The sequence below is a fragment of the Agelaius phoeniceus genome, chromosome 14, assembly GCF_051311805.1.
Source record: "Agelaius phoeniceus isolate bAgePho1 chromosome 14, bAgePho1.hap1, whole genome shotgun sequence".
NCBI classification, from domain to species: domain Eukaryota; kingdom Metazoa; phylum Chordata; class Aves; order Passeriformes; family Icteridae; genus Agelaius; species Agelaius phoeniceus.
In genome coordinates, this window is record NC_135278.1 from 18,260,308 (window position 1) to 18,282,311 (window position 22,004).

Sequence of the window (22,004 nt, forward strand, 5' to 3'; positions counted from 1 at the left end):
ATGGATCTGCTGCCTTTAAATGAGCCAGCAATTTCACATACCTTGGAAATGATCTGTAAAAAACCAAAAGGAAATTTCTGTCAGCCAGACACCATTTGGAACAGTATTTCCAGATGTTATTCTACCAGTAATTTTCAGAATGTTAATATCAAAAGTAATCATAAAATAAATTTAAAAAAAACAGAAACAAATAGTCAACAAACCCAACCAATGGAAATACAGGATTCTGGTGAGCAGGCAGGAAATGCAGCCAGTATTTCCTACTGCAGGGGAGCTCCAGGAAGATAATTAGAGGATTAAACACCTTTCCTATGAGCAAAGGTTGAAAGAATTGGGATTCTTCAGCCTGGAGGCTCCAGAGGGACTTTGGACAAGGCCTTTATTGAAGCCTTTCAGTAGCTGGAAGGGCTGCAAGAGGGACTTTGGACAAGGCCTGGAGAGACAGGACAGGGGGAAAGGCTTTGTTCTGATGGAAAGTTGGTTTAAATTGGATATTGGGAAGAAATCCTTCCCTGTGAGGGAGGGGAGGCCCTGGCACAGGTGCCCAGAGATGCTCCTGGGTCCCTGCAGGGTCCCAGGCCCGGCTGGACGGGGCTTGGAGCAGCCTGGAAGGTGTCAGGGCTGGAACCAGGTGATTTTTAAGGTCCCTTCCTACCCAAACCATTCTGGGTTTTGTAATATCCAAGGATGCATCCCTGGGGAAGGCTGGGGAGATGGAGGAGGAAAGGAGGGGTCGGCAATGCTGGAGCACCAGGAGGACGTGACAGCCCAGGCACACCAGGGTGCTGCTGCTTTTGCTGCCTTTCCTCCCCAGATGTGCTCTGTGTGCACTGTCCTGCTCCCCTCTCTGGGCTGGGCTTTGGATTTTTCTTCACCTGAAGATGCTGAGATGTTCTGGCTCCTCAGAGTGTTGACCTTTTCCTTCCTTTTATGAGCAGCAAAAAGAGGGGTCAGCGGCTCGGGGAGCTGCTGAATAGGAGCATCCTCTGAGCAGGGTGGTCTAGCAGGGCAGGGATTTTGGGCTGGGATTTTGGGCAGGGATTTTGGGCAGGAATTTGGGGCAGGAATTTTGGAAGCACCTGGTATGACCTGGATGGGCAGGGCAGCTTGGAGGTGGCGGAGGAGTGAGGGCTGCCAGGATGAGGGAATCCTAGAAAGGATTTCCACAGAGGAGTGAGGGCTGACAGGATGAGGGAATCCTAGAAAGGATTTCCACAGAGGAGTGGGGGCTGACAGGATGAGGGAATCCTAGAAAGGATTTCCACAGAGGAGTAGGGGCTGACAGGATGTGGAAATCACTTCATAGAAACAGAAAATTCGGTGCTTTTAGTGTAGGTGCAGCCACAGAGTGAAATGTGTTGTTCTGTATTTTGGACAGAAGGGAATCAAAAATTGACAAAATGCGAAATGAAGAGAAAGATTTGCAGTTGTAGTTGGTTTTTGAAACAAATTTAGCCAAGATTTTCTCATTGTCTGTATGAAGCCAGGCCTATCTTGCCAAAAAACAGGAAAATAGAGACTTTGTCCATAACAAATTCTAAAAAAGAGGGAATTTCCCACTAGGAACTGAGCTGACCCGTTTATAGGTATTTAACACATTTTCAGCACCTCTGTAGCTCCTTGGGAAGGTAACACTCATGTGTTGCAATATTTCCTCACTTTGTTACACTTACCTTACTGCCCCTCTCACGGGGTGTGGAAAAGGTCGAATATAATTTTTGCATTTGGTTTCTTTTGCAAACCAGATAAGAAATGATAAAATCTTTAAACTAAATGACATATTTTCTTTTTTCTTTTTTTTTTTTTTTTACTATTCTTCCTCTCATTAAAACTCCTTAAAACAGTAGAAAACAAAACTTTGTAAAGAGATATATTCTTGTATTTTGGATTCAGTGGAAGCTTTGTAAAGCAGGGTTTGATTTATCTAAAACAAGACAGAGCTTTAATTACCACACTGATTAACACTCACTTTTTGCCTGCCTGCATTTTATCAAGGTGCACCTGAACAGAAAATAACTTCTTTATGTGTAACTGATTCATGGCACCTCATCCTCAAAACTCTCTGTGGCTCTGATTTTTTCAGCCCTGTTTGAAACACATGAGCTCTAAAAAGGCAGCAGTTTTACTGTTAATAGAAAAGAAGAGACAGTCACGCAGAGCTTCTCGCTGTTCCCAAAGCTGCTGTGCATGGCATTATAAAAGATTGTGTTTCTCTGCTGAGATGCCCCAAGGTGACCATAGAGGGAGTGACATTAAGGTTTCACATGATAAACAGTGTTTGCTGAGAACCAGGGGAGGAGGGAGAACTTAGATATTATTTAACAATAGAAGAAAATTCATTTAGAATGAGAAATAGCTGGATTGGGGAAGAGGATGGTGTAAAAGTGATGATGGGAGCTGGGAGATGCAGCTAAGACAAGAAATAAATGGCCAGGTGGAAACCCAACCAGTTTTGTCTCAGCTGAGATAACTACTTTAAGTATAAACAGGAAATGATAGGAAAAAAGAGCTGGGCATTCATAAATAGAAGTAGTTTGTGAAAACAGTGGGATGCAAGAGCAAATTGTGCATTGAAACCTTAATAAACAGTGATTTCTGATTGGGATGAACCTACAAACCCTCATGTTCTGCTTGAGCCCAGGGGGCAGCCCAGCCTCCAGGGCTTTGTTCCCCTCTTCAGGGCAGGGCCATTGTTGACAGAGTGAACAATAATAAATAAAATGTGCCTTGTGCCAGGCAGGGCCACCTCAGTGCCATAAAAACCTGCTTGCTGCTGCTGATTGCACTGTGCCAGCACACTGGCATCTCAGCTCAAGGCAAGCTGATATTTAGTATTACCTGATTAATACACTTCATATTTAGAGGTGTCACAGGCCTCTGCTTTGACTGCAGAGATTTTAGTGTGAAGCATTTCTTTGTTCTCTTAAATGTTAAAAAGGCAAGCTGGCTCAGAACGGGTTTTGAATAGAAAAGGACTCGCACAAGGGCGTGTTTTAAATAATATTTTTATTAATTGATTGCTTAGCATTTCTTGTCAGCTAGATATACCATGTACACGAGAATTTGCAGCAGGAGCTGAACGTGTTCTTCTGTGAGCTGATCCTGTGTGCTAATATTTTCTTCTTTTAATCCTTTGCAGTTTGGGGGAAATTAGATTGGTGTTGCTGTTCCATTTCTCTTACCTGTTACAGTAATGTTGCTGTATTTACCTATCAGAAGCAGCTGGTGCATCCCTTCCAGGATAATATGATAATCTCTTTGTAGCTGTCAGTTCATCCCTCTGCAGTCTGACAAAACAGATTCCTGCTCAGTCTCACACCACGCCAGCCTTGCCTCTGATGAGGAGAGTTTCATCTGGCTGCTCTAGATCATCTTTGTGGTGCCTTTCAATGGAAGATATCCCCTTTTTCTGATACAGTTTGTCAATTCCATGACCCATGGAAGATGGAAATCACAGGTCTTCATCACACTTCAAGCATCATATTTCATGTTTGCAGCTGGTTATTTCTGAGCCTCTCGGCAGTCCTGGATCAAGTAACTCATATCACTGTCAAGATCAAGAGTGGAAGATGTGTTTTATGTAGAAATAAATCTAGGAGGGCACTTAGAATTATAGACTGAGACTAGATTTGTAGTTAAGGGTGTATCAGAAAGTCATAGGAATGAAATCTTTGTTGATAATCCTGTGGTAAGCAGGGATACAAATGTGAAAATCAAAAGTGTAACAGTGGAGGAGGCCAAGCACCTTTGTTGTTTTTAATGTTGTTTGTTGGTCTGTTTGGTCTGTAATGGTCTGTTTGTTTTTAGTGATGCACCTGTGGGGTTCAGTGCACAGAGAAACAAGACAGAACAGTTCATGTCCCTGCAAACTCAGTGCACAGTGACACAAACTTGGATTTTGATTTTTTAGCACCTGATCAACCTCAGTGTCCCAAACAGGAGCTGCTTGGGCCTCTCATCCCTGTCCTTTCCTGTGCTCCCATTCCACACAGAGGGAGCCAAAGCAGCGCCCTCCCTTTGAGGGTATCCCAAACCATGTCCCATGGCCTGTCACACTGGAGTTCTGTGGATTAAACCAGCGTGGGTGATTCTCTGGGGGGATTCAGCAGCAGCACAGGGCAGGGCTTTGTTGGCCCCTTCAGTCAGCCACAGAAAGCCTGGGGTGCTCATTGCCAACATCTGCAGTCTGAAAAATCTGCCAACCCAGAGCTTTTTTTCTGCTTGTAAATAGATATTTATTAATATTGCCAGGTTTTACTGAATATTGGAGTTAAACACTCATACAAATAAGGAATTTCAACTTAATTTTTCTTACTATTTTTACAAATCAAAAATTATTTGTGAATTTGTTGTAACCCTCTAAGAACAAAATATTCTTGCACTTTCTGATTGCTTTTTTTATTGCCAACCCTTTCTAGCAATTGTGTAAGGGGAATATGGCTGATGGGATGATGGCTACTCAAGATACTGAGAATTTTTGTTTTACAGACTGATATATACTCAGGAAAATGCATTATTCAGATAGGAGATTTCTTGACATCCTCATAGACAAGAACAAGATCTTTTCAGTATTTCTCTCTTCTCATTTAGGAAACATTAGTTGTTCAGTGATATTTCAAGACTAATTGCCACAAAAATAAAATTACACTCATCTTGATGGCACAGGTGACAATAGCACTTAGGTGCCTAAAACTGAGAAATCATGTGAAGCCAGATCCTGGATCTGACAGTGCTTACAGACAGAGTAAAAGTAAGATGCATGTTAAAAAAGCATTTGAGGGTTGTTTTTTTATTTTTAATTATTATTGGTTTCTTTTCCTTCTCACTCTCATATAGCTTAGACTAAAATTTTGAGTTTCTGCTTGGAGAGGGGATGGTTTGGGTTTTTTTTTACTTCACTTTTTTTACTTCACTTTTTTTACTTCACTTTTTTTTACTTCACTTCACAATCCCCTGGAAAAAGTCCAAGCCCACCTGGGTGTGGTGATGTGCAGCTGTTTTGGCAGAGGGCTTGGAGCAGGACATCTCCAGGGGTCCCATCCCAGCCTGTGCCTCCCTGGGCTCCTCAGCACAATTTGCAGCCCTGGCTGATCCCAGCCTCACTGGGAGCTCTCAGCAGGATTGAACTGCAGATATTTGGGGCTCAGCACTGTTCATTCTTCCTCATTTTGTGTGCCAGCATGGAAAGGGAAGTTTATGGGTTTAGGGAACTCAAAAATAGGTTTTTTTGAGGGAGTTTTTTTTGCTTTGGAGTTGAGCTCCAGTCAAGCTCTAAGGTCACTCTCTAGTGCTGGTAATTTAATAAATAGGGAGAGCTGGAGATGTTGTCTTTCTAAGGTAATTTTTAGCTGCCCTTTAAAAGAGAGGCTTTTTTTAGGACAGGCTGTCTTTTGACAGTGACAAGTACTTTTGAGTGGTGCCAAGTACTTTTGTCCTATATTCCACAGTGGGGGAATAGGTCAGACCCAAAACATCTTTCCTCTTTCATTTGCTGATAGAAGTTCAGTGTTTTGGTTAAAGTTAACACATCCTCAGTTTTTCATGTGGATGGTCCCCCCTACATGCTTTTCCCCTGAGATGTTCTTAATTATCATCTGAAGCTTTTACATCACCTTTGCAAAATAAGTCTATTTTCATTATTTTGTGCTGTAGCTGGAAATCCACCTGCTTCCAAATCCTCCACCCCATTTGCTCATTTGTCTCGCAATCCAAAATACCAAGGAAATGATTCTTTAGAGCAGATTTTGTGCTAGAATAAAAACACTGCTCAGTGCTAACTTGTCTAGAGAGATCTGGACAGACAAGTGGTCATCTGTGCAGATTATTTTGAAAAAGTCACCGGGTCTGAGCTTTAAAAGGGAAAACTGATTTGCATTGCTGCAGCTGTGACTTGGTGTCAGTGAGGAGATAAAACCCTGCTCCTGACTGCTGGTGGTGAGTCAGGAGTCAAGGTAATTGCCTCTTGTTGCTTGATACAAGGCTCCTTTAGGCTGGTTTATGGCACTATTGCTGTAAAACTGTCAGCTCCCGTTACCCTGACGTCCCTCTGGGGATTCAGGGAGGACTGGAGGAGAAAGTCTTGCTGCAGGCACAGCAAGTTCAGTGAGTTAGGCTGAGGGACAAGTTGGTGTCTCTTTCTTCCTGCATGCCAGGCTCTGATTTTCACACGAGCTGTCAGGGAACAATAATGTAGAAGTTAGCATGTTTCAGAGAGGAGAGGATGATAGGCTGGGCTGCGAGGCACCCATCTGTCAAACACTGAGCTCCTCTTCATCAGCATCATCTCTAGCTGATGTCCACACACATCAGCTTTAGCTCAGATGTGGGGATGCCTCCTGAGCACACAGGGCTCAGGATTTGTGTACACAGTCTGTGTGTGTGGCAGCACAGAGTTAAAGGAACATTTTCCCAACAGCCATCAAAGAAAAAATTGTTTTAATTTATAAGAAATTTCCAATTATATGATCTCTCGTAACTCCAGTAAAAGCACTAAAATAGCCCTTGTAAGTGAAATTATACTCTGGTTTGATAGATGCATGATATTGGGACTGCAAACAATAATGTAGAAGTTAGCACATTTCAGAGAGGAGAGGATGATAGGCTGGGCTGTGAGGCACCCATCTGTCAAACACCGAGCTCCTCTTCATCTGCCTCAGCTCAAAATCATCTTTAGCTGATGTCCACACACATCAGCTTTAGCTCAGATGTGGGGATGCTCCCTGAGCACACAGGGCTGTTTACACAAGTCTGTGTGTGTGGCAGCACAGAGTTAAAGGAACATTTTCCCAAAGCCATCAAGGAAAAAACTGTTTTAATTGATAAGAAATTGTGAATTATAGGATCTCTCATGCTCTCTATTGATGATAACCCCAGTAAAAGCACTAAAATAGCCCTTGTAAATGAAATTGTACTCTGGTTTGCATAGATGCATGATATTGGGACTGCAAGCAGCGCAATGAGAGAAAATAACAATAAAAAAAACTTAGAATATATAAGTTAGCATGTTTCAGAGAGGAGAGGACGATAGGCTGGGCTGTGAGGCACCCATCTGTCAAACACTGAGCTCCTCTTCATCAGCATCATCTTCAGCTGATGTCCACACACATCAGCTTTAGCTCAGATGTGGGGATGCCTCCTGAGCACTCAGGCTCAGGATTTGTGTACACAGTCTGTGTGTGTGGCAGCACAGAGTTAAAGGAACATTCTCCCAACAGCCATCAAGGAAAAAAACTGTTTTAATTTATAAGAAATTGCGAATTATAGGATCTCTCATGCTTTCTATTGATGATAACTCCAGTAAAAGCACTAAAATAGCCCTTGTAAATGAAATTGTACTCTGGTTTGCCTAGATGCATGATATTGGGACTGCAAACAGCACAATGAGAGAAAATAACAATAAAAAAAAACTTAGAATATATAAGTTAACATGTTTCAGAGAGGAGAGGAAGATAGACCCGGGCTGTGAGGCACAGGCACCCATCTGTCAAACACAGAGCTCCTCTTCATCTGCCTCAGCTCAGCATCATCTTCAGCTGATGTCCACACACATCAGCTTTAGCTCAGATGTGGGGATGCTCCCTGAGCACACAGGCTCAGGATTTGTGTACACAGTCTGTGTGTGTGGCAGCACAGAGTTAAAGGAACATTTTCCCAGCAGCCATCGAGGAGAAAATTGTTTTAATTGATAAGAAATTGCCAATTACATGATCACTCCTGCTCTCTATTGATAACCCCAGTAAAAACACTAAATACCCCTTCTAAATGAAATTACACCCTAGTTTGCATGGATGACTGATATTGGGACTGCAAACATGCACTGCCATGTGAAGTTACAAAAGGGAATAAAAGTGCACTCAGGACAGATGATGCAGCACCCTTCATTTTTCCTACTCTCTGAAAATCTACCCTGTTTTCAAGGTGCCATTCTTCTGTACATCACTAAAGAAAGAGGTGGGAGCCTTTTTCAAATACCATAACAGCATTGCCATGGTGTTGGGGCCTTATTTTTACATATTCAGTGTTTTTATCTGTGAATAGAGATGCCTGTCTGTGGCCCTTATTTTATCATTAAAAAATAACCTGAAACAGGTGTCTGAATTTCAGACCATTTATTTATAAATTTCATTAGTCCATCTGCTTGATACACTGGTGCTCTTGTACCCAAAGGCATTTAAACTTTTTTTTGGTAATTTTTGTAGTTACAAGTCAGCAATAGCTGTCACCACCCAGGCAAGACACATCTTAAAGACCATTATTTTTTCAATCAAATAAAAACAATTACCACAAGCTCTTCAAGAGTATCAGCTGATGGTTACTGCATGTACTGTAAAAGTTCTTTGGATCCACTGTAATTCTTGTTTCAGAACAACTTTGCAAGGATTGTTTTTTTCTGTTTCTTTGACTTATTGCAATGGCTGCATCAATGCATGGCTTACATGTATTTTGTCATGAGAAACCTTGAATTAGGTTTTCAGCAGATCCTATTATTACTCAGATCATTAAAAATTCCAAGCTTTTAAGGAATAGCTGTCTTTTCTCACTTGTACTTGTGAGGTTATCAAAAAATTCTGCTATTTTCAAGATGTTGAGTAAATAAAAGAAAACTAAAAGGTGAATATTAATTGCAAAAGATTTTTCTTTTGTCCAACTCAGTTTTCTAAGACTCATTTTTCATCACATCTAAGGGGGGAGGTGAAGATTTGAAAATTTCCAATTTTTATAATACGTTTTGAAAATAGGAGAAGTAATTTCAGTTTTTCCTGGTTTAAGTTGTCATAAAATACACAATTAAAATATTAAAGTAGCTTTTATAATAAAAAGTTCTTGATTTTATATTTACTTTAAGCTTTCTAATATTGGATTTCACTAATGAAGATTTAAATATCCTAGGTAGTTTTTCCCCAAATACACTGTATGGAACACTTCCCTTCCATTTAAGAAGAAAGAGCTATCAAAAATATATTTAAATCAAGTGTCAGCTACGGTTCATGGCACTTGACTGCATTAGTACAGTTATTTTTATTCCTGAAAGAAAGGTATATTGCAAAATAATTTATATTCTCTAACCCAGAAACATAATTGGTCTGAACACTTAAGTCCTGTGGAGCTTTTGAAGCTGGGACATGTAGCAAAGACTGTTTCAGACAATTCTGAAGAAACAAAAAGCAACATTGCTAAAAGAAATGAGTTCTGAGTCATCAGCTCTCAGGATTGAAATACATTTTTCTCTCATTGTGCTGTAATTGCTGGCTCTATTAATGTGATGTGTTCTTGCTTTGGTTATTGCTGATGTTCCAAAGTCAAATAATTGTAGTTTTTTTCCTCTGCTTTTTCAAGCAAATTGACGTTTTCTAGGGGTTTTTTTTCTTTTCTTTTTCTTTTGAGTCAGGATATTCCTCTGTGCTTTTCAGACTGGGATATTATATGGCTTTTTCACTGGAAGAATACATTTTCCTTTTCATCCTAAACCCAGCCATATAATTTTCATCCTCATTTCCATTAGGTGTTTTTGAAGATAATTTATTGCAGCAGATTTAGAGGTATAAACAAAGGAGTAACTTGTGTTTTGTTCCTCATCTTCTTTCCCATCTAATATCAAAAATAGTACTCTGGCACTTGCACATGATGTTTTTTGTGAATTGGTATTTATTGGGAAAGCCAAGAACTGTTGTGGATACCATAATTTGAAACTCAGTCTTAAAAATAGAGCCTAAAATACTGATAGAACTTTCCTATCACCTTTTATTGTTTTACCATAAATGGCTTCACACTCTTTATTGCTTTACATAAATGAAGTATTTGTCCAGGTTGAATATCCAAGATACTCTGCTTGTACAATAATATCAGAACTCAAATGAGTTCCTGGAAGTTCCCAGATTGCCTGCTTCTTTGTACGATTCTACATTAAAGCTTATTTTTAAATTCTGAGGTAGTCCAGCCCCTCCCTCATAAAAACCTTTCATTTGAATAATTCAAACCTTCAGCTGCCAGCATCATCCAGAGCTTGGCAATGAAGTTCAGTGTCTGAGTGGACCTTTGGCAAAGCTAAAGAGAAAAACCTGTTAGTGTATGTGTGTGTTTTAATATCTGTTTTAATATTTGCCTCTGAGATTTTTTATTGTCTGGGTTTTGAAGTGCATTATGTGAAGATGTTATGACCTTTGCTGGGCACCTTAATTTATCATCTGAACTGGGCTTTGGTCTTCTCAGTCTTTGCTGGTCTCTGTTTCCAAAGTCTGCATCTTCCCCACAAGGGGAAGGGGAGGGGCAGGCGCTGATTTCTGGGCTGGCCCAAGTGTGGCCTGGCAGGACGAAACTGAATTTCCTCTGACCTTGGATCTGTCTCTAACATTTGATATCAGATGCTTGGGAATCACCAGAATATTTTCCCAAGCTGTTCCTGAGCTTTTCCCAGCTTGAGGCTCACAGATTTCTTGCCCAGCAGTGGTGATTCTGATATTCTTACCAGTTATTTTAGGTTTTTTTTTTTCCCCATATGTGCAGTTTTTCCAGTGGGATTTTGTATCTATTTTGTAAAAATTCCAGATTTTAAAATTTGAGTGTTGTGCTGGTGTTCACAGAGGTCCCAGGAAAAGGGAAGAGATGAGGATCTGACTCCATGGTTCAGAAGGATTGATTTATTATTTTATGATATATATTATACTAAAACTATACTAAAAGAATAGAAGAAAGGATTTCATCAGAAGGCTGGCTAAGAATAGAAGAGGAAAGAATGATAACAAAGGCTTGTGTCTGACCAAGAGTCTGAAACAGCTGGGCTGTGATTGGCCATTAATTAGAAACAACCACATGAGCCCAATCCCAGATGCACCTGTTGCATTCCACAACAGCAGATAACCATTGGTTACATTTTGTTCCTGAGGCCTCACAGCTTCTCAGGAGAAAAAAATCCTAAGGACTAAAACATGTCTGTGACAGTGTTTATGGTATTGTCAAAGTTTTAGATGCTACATTTTCGAATGATCACTGGTTTTAATTTCTGTTTACATCAGTCCACTGGTGGCATTCTTATACTATGCAAACAGCATTTTGGATGCAGTGATAAAAGACTTCAACTTTATTATTTAACTTGAAAAAGTATACAGTTTTATAAGCTCATGGAGGAGCTGAGAAACTGTGCAAAGACATTTTTCACTAACATCCATGCCCATTATGTTACATTAGGCAGAAATAAAATTATTTGGTTTCTATTTTAAATGTGTATATGCTTGAGCTAAGGTGGGAAGTAAAACCCAGAGGTGCAAGCAGAACTTGTTCTGCTGCCCAGTGGCAGAAAAGTTTGCAGCCCTAGAAATCCAGTTTTCTCCTAAGTTCTCCTATGCTCAGGAACTGGAAGAACAGTCAAGCCTTCTTCAGAAGTGAATTTACCTTTGTGGAATTAAAACCTGTGTGGTTTTCATGGATTAACTTTAATAACAACTTCAAAATCATTTGATGATGGAGTGTCTGATTCAGGGCTCCAGCTGGCTGAAAATCTCTGTCCCAGGCTTGGAACCTTTCACAGTCAATGCTGTGTCTGTGGCTCTTAAAATCCTAACTTAGCATCCAGGGCACTGGAAGAAGTGGTAAAAATATCAGTCTACTCATCACTCTTGTAATATTCAGACAATACTACAAGAGTTCTGCAAACAGGACTGAAGTCTTTCAGAATCTATTTTGAATATTGTTTTAAAGTTCAATGGCACATTTGTCACAGCACAGCATATGCTTCAGGCTACTGAGTTTCACAGGCAAAGTAGCAAAGAAAATTCCTTTTTTGTTACTCATTGCCTCTAACAAAGACTTGAGTAACATTTATGCAAAGTGGATTTTTCCCCCCTTATTTTTTTCCCTTTTTTTTTCTTTTTTATATTTTTTTTCCTTTGTGTATTGTGTGTGGAACAAGTTTACCCATCAGGACAGGTTTTAGTAGCTTACATGCTGCTGATCAGGAGCTTCTGCCATGATTCAATTTGCCATTCTGGCATCACTGTCCATCAGGAGAGCAGAGCTGATGCTGCAGTGCTGTGTGCTACCTGGGTCTGGCATCACTGCAGCTCAAGGTGCTTTATCTGAGTGTTCCTGGGAATGATGGCTTGGCTTTTCCTGCTGGGCAGCTGTTGGAACTAATCAGATTGTGCCTAAGAGCATAATAAGGAAAATCTTTAATAATGCTGAGCCCTCTTGGAAGCTCCATGGCTTCAGCTGTCACAGTCACTTTCACTAATTTAGTTCTGGTTTGCTGTTTTGTTAAGAGCCATAATGCAGGATTTCAAAACAGATTTCACTTAATTTTACATTTCACAATGGGTGCTTCCACATATAACCACAGTAGGCCTCTTCTTATGTTACCAGTAAAGTTAATTGAGTGTGGAAGCAGAGCTTTGACTCTGTAGGTAGAACACATAAAAATTTTAGTTTTATAGTGTCACCTTAGGATTTGAAGACAGTGCTCTATTTTGCATCCACTGAAAGCTGTTTTATGGTAGAGAGCAGTCCTGCAGATTTCTGTGAGCAAATTGACTCAGTCCTCTCTTGGAGAGCACTTGTTTTGTGTTCTTTCAGTATCTGTGAACCTGATGAATAATGACAGATGTAGTATTTGGTAGAACATCCTAGCCAGGTTTTAAAAATAGTAACATGCCCAACTAAATCTTTGAATTCTGACTGTTTATGTAGCTGACTGCTTCATTGACATAATTAATTGAATTATTGTTCTTAGCTTAATACCTCAATATGCAAGAAACCTAATAATGTGCTAAATCCTCTAAGAAATAGAAACTAATTAAGTCTACAAATCAAGGTATAGATGAAGTCTTTGTGTCTAAGTTGAAAGTTGTTCAAAGACTGTTTAAGTGAAATTGTTTGAGCTGTGCTTTATATTCTGTGCTATGGTCGTTTCCCCAGATGATGGGCATAAGTTATATTTCATTATAGGATGAAATATTTTAATGGGTTGGGTTTGGTGGAATCCCTTGTTTACATCACGTTTTTCAAAGGCTGTACTTCACACTGGATTACTGAGAGCATCTTCCCATCCCCAGAGGGTGCTTTGTGCTGTCCCTGTCCCAGCCTGGGGTGCCTGAGATGCTGTCCCTGCCCTGCAGGCAGGAGGGGCTCTCTGGGCACTGGCCTGGGGCTTTGCTGGGGTGCTCATGGTCACAGAGGGAGCTGGGAGGGCTCTGGGGAAGTTCTCAGCTCTGGTTTCCCACCAGACCTTCCCACCTTCCTGCCTGGAATGGTGGCAGCTGCCCCAAAGCTGTTCATGGTTTTGGCCTCAGGTCCAAGGTCTGTGTGTGCCTGTGGCCTCAGGTCCAGGTTCTGTGTAGAACTTTATTGTACCACAAACAGTGTGTGAGCTGCTGCTTGGAAACATCTGGTTCAGGGCAGTGATTGAATTAGGCTCAGCAAAGTACTCTGTGTGCATCCAGACCTGGGAAAGGTTGGGTTTTCCCTTTGGCTTGGGCTGTAGGGTCATTACTTTGTTTAATTTGCTTTTTCTGGAGCAGCGCACTTTGGGAGAGGGCGGTCATGTTGCTAAATGACTCTGGGCTGTGGTATTTATTCTGGAATTAACCTTGCTGAGGACACACACCCCATCACTCCCCTTATCCCAACATTCACCATTCTCTGCTTTTTTCCCATGAGTTGGGGGAGGGTTTGTCCCAGTTTATAATTTGTTGTAAGACTCACATTAACAGGTGAGACTAATCTAGATCTCTGCAGCAGGAGATGGATATTGCCTTTACCTTCTAAAGCTGCTGTTCTTCCTGCTTAAATATTGGCTTGTTGTGTTCTCTGGTCTCATAGTTTTCTTTGATTTTTTTTTTCCCTTTTGGAGGAAAAAATCCCTGTCCATTAGCTATAATTTTTAGTGTATATTCATTACTAAACTGCTATTAGGGAACATAAACAGTGAACAAAAACTAAGCAGAAAGGCTGGAATGGAATGATGAGTGGTTGGTTTTTCCCTTGTAAACATGCCATTCTAATATTCTTAAATTTATTTTTTTTCTCACAAATCAGTTACTTCAATTCCATCTTTGATTTTAAGACCGAGAAATAGCTCAAACACATTCAATTAGAGTGAAATTGGAATTTTATTTTTGTTTTTAGAAAGGAATATATTCTTGAGTAAAACTATATATTGAAGTATAAATCAAATACACTTCTAAGATTTTTTTGATCCCAAACTCACAGGGAAGCATTTTCTCAGAATATAACTCATTAACTGGAAAGTCAGGACAATTTATTTGCTAGAACTTTCAATACACACAGGTAGCAAGAGATTTCTTCTCAAAATTGATTTTCAGACTCAAGTTGCTGCCTTAGAGTGAGGAAATGTTTCTCCTTTTTTGTCTTGCTCTTGTTCTAGTGAGTCAGATAAATAGGAGTCAGTAACACTGGAGGAGGAAGAAGTCAAGTTCCTGAGAAATCCAGCACCAGAAAATACATTTTTGGTTTATCCCCTACACTCCTTGATCCGGATGGTGAAAAGATTTCTATTTGCTGAGTTTCAGAATTCTCTGGAACTATTTTTAGCAGTGTCACTGTCATCTCAGCCACCATCTCCCATTTATTACTCTGAAATTGCAGTATTATTTATTATCTTCCCATGTGCGGTGAAGTGGCATCTTGCACTTGCATACGTCACATACTTTTACAGTTTAATATGGGAGCCTCACTGTTATTTTCTGGGAGTAATAAAAAAAGGATAAGTTTTCATTCCTTGAAAAAGTATAGCTTTATTTCTTTCAGAAGCAAAACTGATCCCGTGGCAGTTAAATGTCACACTCATACACTCTCTCTTATTTTGATTTTTTACAAAACCCTGCAGAGTGGAGGCCTTGAGAGAGGCTTATGATCAGGTCATTTCTGCAGCACTCGTGACAGGTCTAGAATTCCTAAAGCCTGCCTGTGGAAGCTGGGGAAAATCTGTTCCAATTGGAGGATGTAAACTCTTTTCTGCTGGAGTTTATTTCTCACCCTGTTATATTTTTGCCCACGTGTGTTGTGAAGTTTCCCTGTTAAGGCTGTGGATTTTTGAAACCACATTCATAAAGCAGCGACACAGGGACATTAAAGCGCTGTCCCTGCTCATGAAGGAATTTCCTTGTGATTCTGAAGTGTGGAGGGTTCCACGTGTGTGTGTGTGAGATGCTCCTGCTGTTCTCATGGAAGTTTTGGCAGCATTTTTTCCTAGAAGTGTAAGCATTGAGGGAAGGTGCAGTGATTTTGCTCCCAGCTGAACTTGAGCTTTAGGAAGGTGTGAGGTCAAAGAAAACAATCTTGCTAAACAACTTGTTGGAAAAGCTGCAGCATCAGAGGTTAGAATATGGATTTTTCTTAGTGAAGATGCCATGCATTTAAAGCTATCATACATGCCTGAATTTGTGTGTGGATGTGTGTATAGGAGGGAATGAGATAATAGCTATGCATTAATTTAATGAATGTTCATTTGCAGATGTTTGTAGCAAAGCACAAATCTGTGACCGTGTTCACAGGGGTCTGAGGGTGAGGGAAGAGAGGAGGAGCTGACTCCATGGTTCAGAAGGCTGATTTATTATTTTATGAGATATATTATATTAAAACTATACTAAAAGAATAGAAGAAAGGATTTCATCAGAATAGAATAGGAAGGAATGATAACAAAGGCTTGTGGCTCAGACAGAGTCTGAGCCAGCTGGGCTGTGATTGGCCATTCATTAGAAACAACCACATGAGCCCAATCCCAGATGCACCTGTTGCATTCCACAGCAGCAGATAACCATTGCTTGCATTTTGTTCCTGAGGCCTCTCAGCTTCTCAGGAGGAAAAATCCAAAGGAAAGGATTTTTCATAAAACATCTCTGTGACACAAGTCTATTTTATTCCAGTCTCTTTTATATTTTGTTACCCCATTTGCCACAAACTGCCTCCACACACACCCATTACCCCCATCTCCACTGTGAGCACTGGGGATGCTGCACAGCCCCTGCTGCAGGGCAGAGGCATTTCCAGGGCTGGCTGGGGTGTTTGTGTTCCTGCTGCACGAGTGGCTCTCAGGTTTCATCCCCTCCTGCCTGGCAGCTCTGATGTGCAGGCTCTGAGAGGAGGGCACAGCAGGTTCACCCCTCACCAGCACCTGGCAGGGCTCACCCCGGGCTCCAGATGTGCCACTGGGAGCTCAGACAGAGCCTTTGGCTGTCGAGGCACAGGGAGGTTGTGATTTAGGAGCTGTTCTGAGCAGCTGAACAGGATTGTTAGTGCTCCCCTCCAAAGGCACAGCACTGCACTGGAGCCTTGGACTCATTTATTTCCCTTCCTGGCACATCCTCGGTTCTGTGCCTGTTCTCAGCCAGGAAATAGAGCAAATATGTAACTGTCACCTTGTATAATGCAAATATCAAAATGCACTTGTTGGCTGTATTGTTGCCTGATATAAATCCTATTTTTTTCCCTTCATTATATATCTATAGTGAGTGAATCCAAAGGCAGAAACGTCAGGTGTCTGGAGCTTTATCATGGGAATTCAGAGCAAAGCTCAAACATGTTTAATACCTTAATCTGAATATCCTCAGGGTGTTGAAAATGTAGCTTTTTGTTCAGTAGGATGTCTGTGAATGTTTCTGAGCAACTGTAATGGAGGAGATTAAGAGGGGAGGTTTCCTCCCTGGTTGTTACCTGCAGCTGTTGACCTCCCTTGTTTTGGGTCAAAGTGTCTCTAAATTAAAGAACTTTGCTTGAAGTTTACAATTCTAAAGTTTAGCTCCCAAAGTGGCATTCTAACAGTTAGATTCTAAAGTTTAAAATTCTGAAGTTTAATTTTAAACATGATTAGTAACTCAGAAGTGGCTGCCTTTTTCAGACCAGCTACAAACTTTGGACAATTGATAAAAGTTTCTCTGTGTTTTAATTTCTCATCTTTAGTTAGTCTGCAACTAATACAGCAGGAGTATTGTGAACATAAATTCCTTACAGTTTTGTGGTGCAGCTGCATGTTTTTCTGAAGTATATAATTGTATGTTTGCTGTGCATTGTGAAAGACCACTCAGGTGATGGCCCAGTTCCCTGAAAGGAGTTTCATGGGAATTTTGTGTCCTGTTACTGCAGCAATGTGGGTTCACCATTATTGCCACTCTAGTTTATAGAGGTGGATGAAGTGAATTTCTATTAAAATAAAAGATTCAGGTTTATGGGGTTTTTTAGGTTTGGATTTTTTTGGTATAGGAGGAGAAGAAGTAGCAAGTTGTGGTGTAGACATTGCTCATAATATGATCTCCTCAACCCTTACATAGGAATGGAGCTAATTAGAATTCTGAATGCAGAAAATGCACTTTAGGTTTATGCATAATTGGGTGCTTACAAATCCTATTTTTACTGCGGTTCTGAACCTGAAAGTTCAGTTTATTCCAAGCTAAACTTTTTTCTTGCTTCAAAGGAAACCAATAGAAACAGTCCATGACACTGACAGAAAACCATAAATTGAACAAAAGCCTTAAAAATCTTGGCCTACAAATTAAAAGGCTGCATTGCTTTGACAAAGAGTGTTTCAAATCTGTAAGCAACTCTGCTGAGGTCTGCATTATAAGCAATTCTTACCTTTGTAATGTTATTTTTCTCCTTTGAAGTTCTGCCACTCAGTTCAGAAGGTAACTGCTGCTACTAATGACACTTATTTCCAGTAACTTTGGGTTGTAAGCTGTGGGATGTCATGAGAGGAGTGACTGTGGAGTCTTTAAGCAGGACAGCTGTCCAAAAAATGGTAATTTTCTAGAATGCATGGACAGCAAATTGCACACTGGGTGAATAATGGCAGACTTGGGACCTTTATTAGAGCTACACCACTTAGGGTGGTTTGGATCTGAGTGCATTCACATGCACCCATTGCAGACACACAGATCCATTACTGCCTGCCATGTGGAATATTTTGTGTTGAAGACATTAACTTGGCTTTGGCAATTCACAATTTCACAGCCAAAGTATCGCCTTGGAAAGAAAACTGCAAGTTTAGTTTTCAGCTTTGGTAGAAAAAGTTGCCCACCATGCCACTGTGGTCTGTGTTCTGCATTCAGAGCTGGAGCTGTGCTGCTGTTCTCTCTTTGCTGACAGCACAGTCACAGAGCAGCTCCATATGTCCTGGAAAAACAGGCAAGGAAAAAGTGTCTGGGACCTGTCTTGAAGTTCTGCAGAAGCTCTGCAAAGATTTCCTGTGTTGTTCCATGTGAAATAACCAGCATTTAGCAAACAGGCATTATTCTCTGGACTTTCTGAAAAGATTTTAGGGTTCTTTGGACTCTAAACTACATTTCAGCCAATGAGTTTTATTTAACAAATTGCATAATTAATTAATTACTGATTTACTTTCTAATGAGAAACCAATCTTTTAATATTTTTCTTCTTTCTTTTAAGATGATTGTTAGCATGTGTACTTCTAGCTTGTTGCAGCAGTCATTGAGATGAGTTCTTGTAGAATATGAGCAAAAGCTTGAGCTGTGCATGGCCCTTGACTTCTGTTTGACATTCAGCTGAACCAAGGACATCTCGTGATGTGTTTGTCATTTACAGTGCCCGAAGGATCGATAATAAGTGCGGGGTGAAGATGTAGCCACAAAACAATGAGCTGCCTTTGCTCCTGTGGCTTTCTCTGGAGGTTCAGAATCCTCTTTTGAATGAAGATTGAGGCCAGTGTTGATCTGCCCTTTGTCAGCTAACAATGCAGATTGTTACACACAATTACATAATGTGGATGTTTTAAGGAATCATTGCTGGTAGCCTCTCTCGATCTGAGTACTTTGCATCACGAGCAGCTGGGTTTGTAGCATGATTTAGCACAACATTCTTTCCCTTCCCCACTTTGAGACAGTCCTGCTTTCTGCCAATTTGCTGCTCTGCAAGCAGGGCTCCACAGGATGTTTTGAACCCAGTGGACCATGTCTCTGTTATCAGCATTAACCAGAAGCTGATCTGTTTTCCCATTCTTCCCAACAATGTCCAGGCAGTCAGTAGCCCACAGATTTAACAAAACCCTGTGGTGAAATGCTGTGAAATGCAATATCTGTGTGTAGGTTCTGGTGCACTTTGTCACATCCAGTCCTGTCTGCAGCACTTGGAGCTGTTCTAGCTCACCACACTCTGTGTCCGTGTGTCATTGATTATGTATTTATGAAACCACCTAAATGTTGCAATTTTTAAAATACTTTCTAATTTTTTATCCACATGACAGCCCAAAACAGCTCCGAAAAGGACATTTGGATCCATTACAAATGACCAGGTAAATATCCACAGTAGGGAGTGTTCAACAAGAAAGTTTCATTATTTGAGAGACTGTGTGTGCAAATCCATGGAAAAGGCTGTGATGAAAATGGGATAAGGTAACAGAGCTCCTTATTGCCCTAATAAGGGATCTTGTGGGCAGGGTCAGAGCCTCTTTAAGCTAATCCAGGCTCTGAGATGGGCATCACTTGGGTTTGCCTCCAATAGTTAGTGCTTAAATGGTATTTTTAAATCTAAAAAGCCAATCTTGTATTTCTCATTCCCGTTCTTCTCTAAGGGTAGTGGTATCAATGGGGCAGATTATTTCTACCAGTTGTTTTAATGGGCAAAGGTATTGTATAACTGTTAATTATCTACTGTGCTTTTCCAAAGGACTCTTGCCCTTCCCAGTGTGAACAAATCCTTCAGATCACTGGGATAATGTGGTGACTGAGGTGCAGTTCAGTCCCAATAGAAATCTGACCCTAATGGAAATTTTAACTTCATTGAACTTTTAATGATGGTAGAGCTATTTATTTCAACATCAAGTAATTAATCCTGAAGGTTTTTGTTCATGTTTCTCACTTTTGTTCTCCATTTCTTTGCTCATAATGGAGAGAATTAGATATTTATAATTTTAAAATTTTATTTCTTGGCTGTTTCATCAATTTTTTGAGTGTTTAGAATGTGAGAACTATCTGTTCTTAGAAAATGTGTTTGTTAATTTGCAGCATATCACACCTAACCTTATATCTTAAACAGCATGAAATATTCTTGTTTCAACAAATTGAAATAGTTACTCTTGTCAGAATTAAGAGAAAGTCTACTTCTCTGTAATGGTTTTTCTGTAGTTTAAAAAGATGTCTAAACCTGTAATGAATGGGAAGAAATAGACACAGATAATATTTCTTTCCATAGAAAATTATTCAAGTGTTAATAATGAACTTGGAAGAGATCTTCACATTCTTTTCTGCTCTCTAGTCATTCACAGCTAATAATGGGGATCTAAAGCACCACATTTTATATCAAACTCATCTGCTATGCTATGATGAAAAGCCCCTCTCCCATGCTGGATGAGGAAAGCAGAGATGGGCACCACATTTACAGCCACGTCACTTCAAAGTCTGCACCACGTTCTTGTAGCTGTGGGATCTAATGACAGAATAACCAGTGCCCATCTGTCAGCTTGTGTACAGATAAAGAGGCAGAGAGAGCTGACAGGTTGCTTTTACTCTGGCTTCTGCTCTGTTCTTTCCTCTGGAATCCATGGTAAAGCATAGACTATATAATTTATAATTTCTTTGTAATTATGAAATTTATTGCGAATAACTGCTAGCCAGATTGAATATGAGGAGGAAACTCACACTCTGCCTCCTATCAGCATAGAATTGCCATTCTAAAATTTACCCTAATTGGTTCAAAATGTATATCTTGATTTAGAAACAATTTGCAGGGCTTATATTTTCATGCCTTCTGCTAAAGGAGCCAAATCTGTATTTGTTTTACTGCTTCAAAATGTGTTCCAATTTACTTTGTACTGTCCCCAGTTGCAACTTAATGTTGCCACAAATGCTGTGCAAGTGGCACAGTGATTTTTGCACGTGTGGATGAATAGTTCTGTCCCATGAAGTAAAAGATGGCTTTTCTAGGGTCAAAATCTGGCTTTGAGGAAGAAATCAGTGAGAGTCCAGCCTCGCTCAGAAGTGTGTAGAAGCCATAAAAATGCATTCACTTAGTGGTGGGTAACAGGGAACACAAATCTTTTGCAACTCATGAGAAATAAGGAACCTTGAACACTGGGAATGTTTTCTTTTGCTTTGTTCTGGAGTGCCTCAAACCAGTTCAGAGCACACTGGACCTGGTCCAGTGGAAATGAGAGGATCTTTAAGGTCCCTTCCAGCCCAAACCATCCATGATTCTATAGCAGTTACCTGAGCGTGGTTGAAAGAGGAGAAGAATAAACAGAGGAAGAACAGTTGTTCATTATTACAAATATTACACATTAAAAGGAACTCCTAGTTTAGTCCACAATTTTATTTATGCCTTCTTTTTTCTGGTCATCCCATGCATTCAGCATTAGCCCTCTGCATTCCAGCCCTGCCCTTATGGAAGATGTGGCTGGAAAACTGCCTTGACATCATTCCTCTATGTGGTGAGATGTGAGGAAAGAGGATAATTACACTGTTCTTCATTCCTGCTTGTCTGAAGAGACAGCAGAAGAGAGAGGGAATTTAGTTCTAGATTCCAATATTTATTTTAGCGGGTTTGTCAGCACTACTGTTTTTTAAAAAAGCTGTGTTTGTGCAATATATGTAGCATTTTGGTGCAGTTCCAGAGATGTTCAACAAACCCATGAAAAATATTGATCATTTTCAAATTGATCTCGCAGTTCTGTGATATTTTTGAAATGAAAATAAGTCTTCTTTTTTTCACTGGGATTTTAATTTCACTACAAATATAAAACATATAGTGATGAATGCAGGAATAGTTTTAATGAGTTTTTAAATATATTTCTGATGAACTGTTAGGATTTAGTTTTGTCTGTATCATCTGAGATCTAAATCATGTAGTAATCACTTTATCAATGATGATATTGGTTTGGTGGGGGTTTTTTCTTTGTTTGGTTGGGGTTTTTTTTGGTTTGGTTTTTTATGCTAATGGTTTCAGAACATGTCCAGAGTTGCTCCACAAACAGAGAAATAATCCCTTTATCTTTCTTGGTTTCCTTGAAATTGAATATTGGAATAGGTCCTCCAATGACTGAACTTTGG

General features: G+C 40.2%; 1 protein-coding gene across 6 annotated transcripts in view; it reads left to right on the forward strand.

The window, feature by feature from the left end:
• Nucleotides 1–22,004, forward strand: part of PCDH11X (protocadherin 11 X-linked) — a 432,804-nt gene that overhangs the window by 47,582 nt on the left and 363,218 nt on the right. For 5 of the 6 annotated variants that reach the window (XR_013184313.1, XR_013184314.1, XM_054641581.2 and 2 more), the window contains exon 3: nt 19,205–19,252. The exons of the other annotated variant lie outside the window; for it this stretch is intronic. Coding sequence is in view for 3 of the 5 variants with exons in the window: in XM_054641581.2 (XP_054497556.1) it covers nt 19,205–19,252 (48 nt within the window). In the remaining 2 variants the exon portion in view is untranslated. The remainder of the gene's footprint in view (nt 1–19,204; nt 19,253–22,004) is intronic. 6 annotated transcript variants of the gene reach the window in all.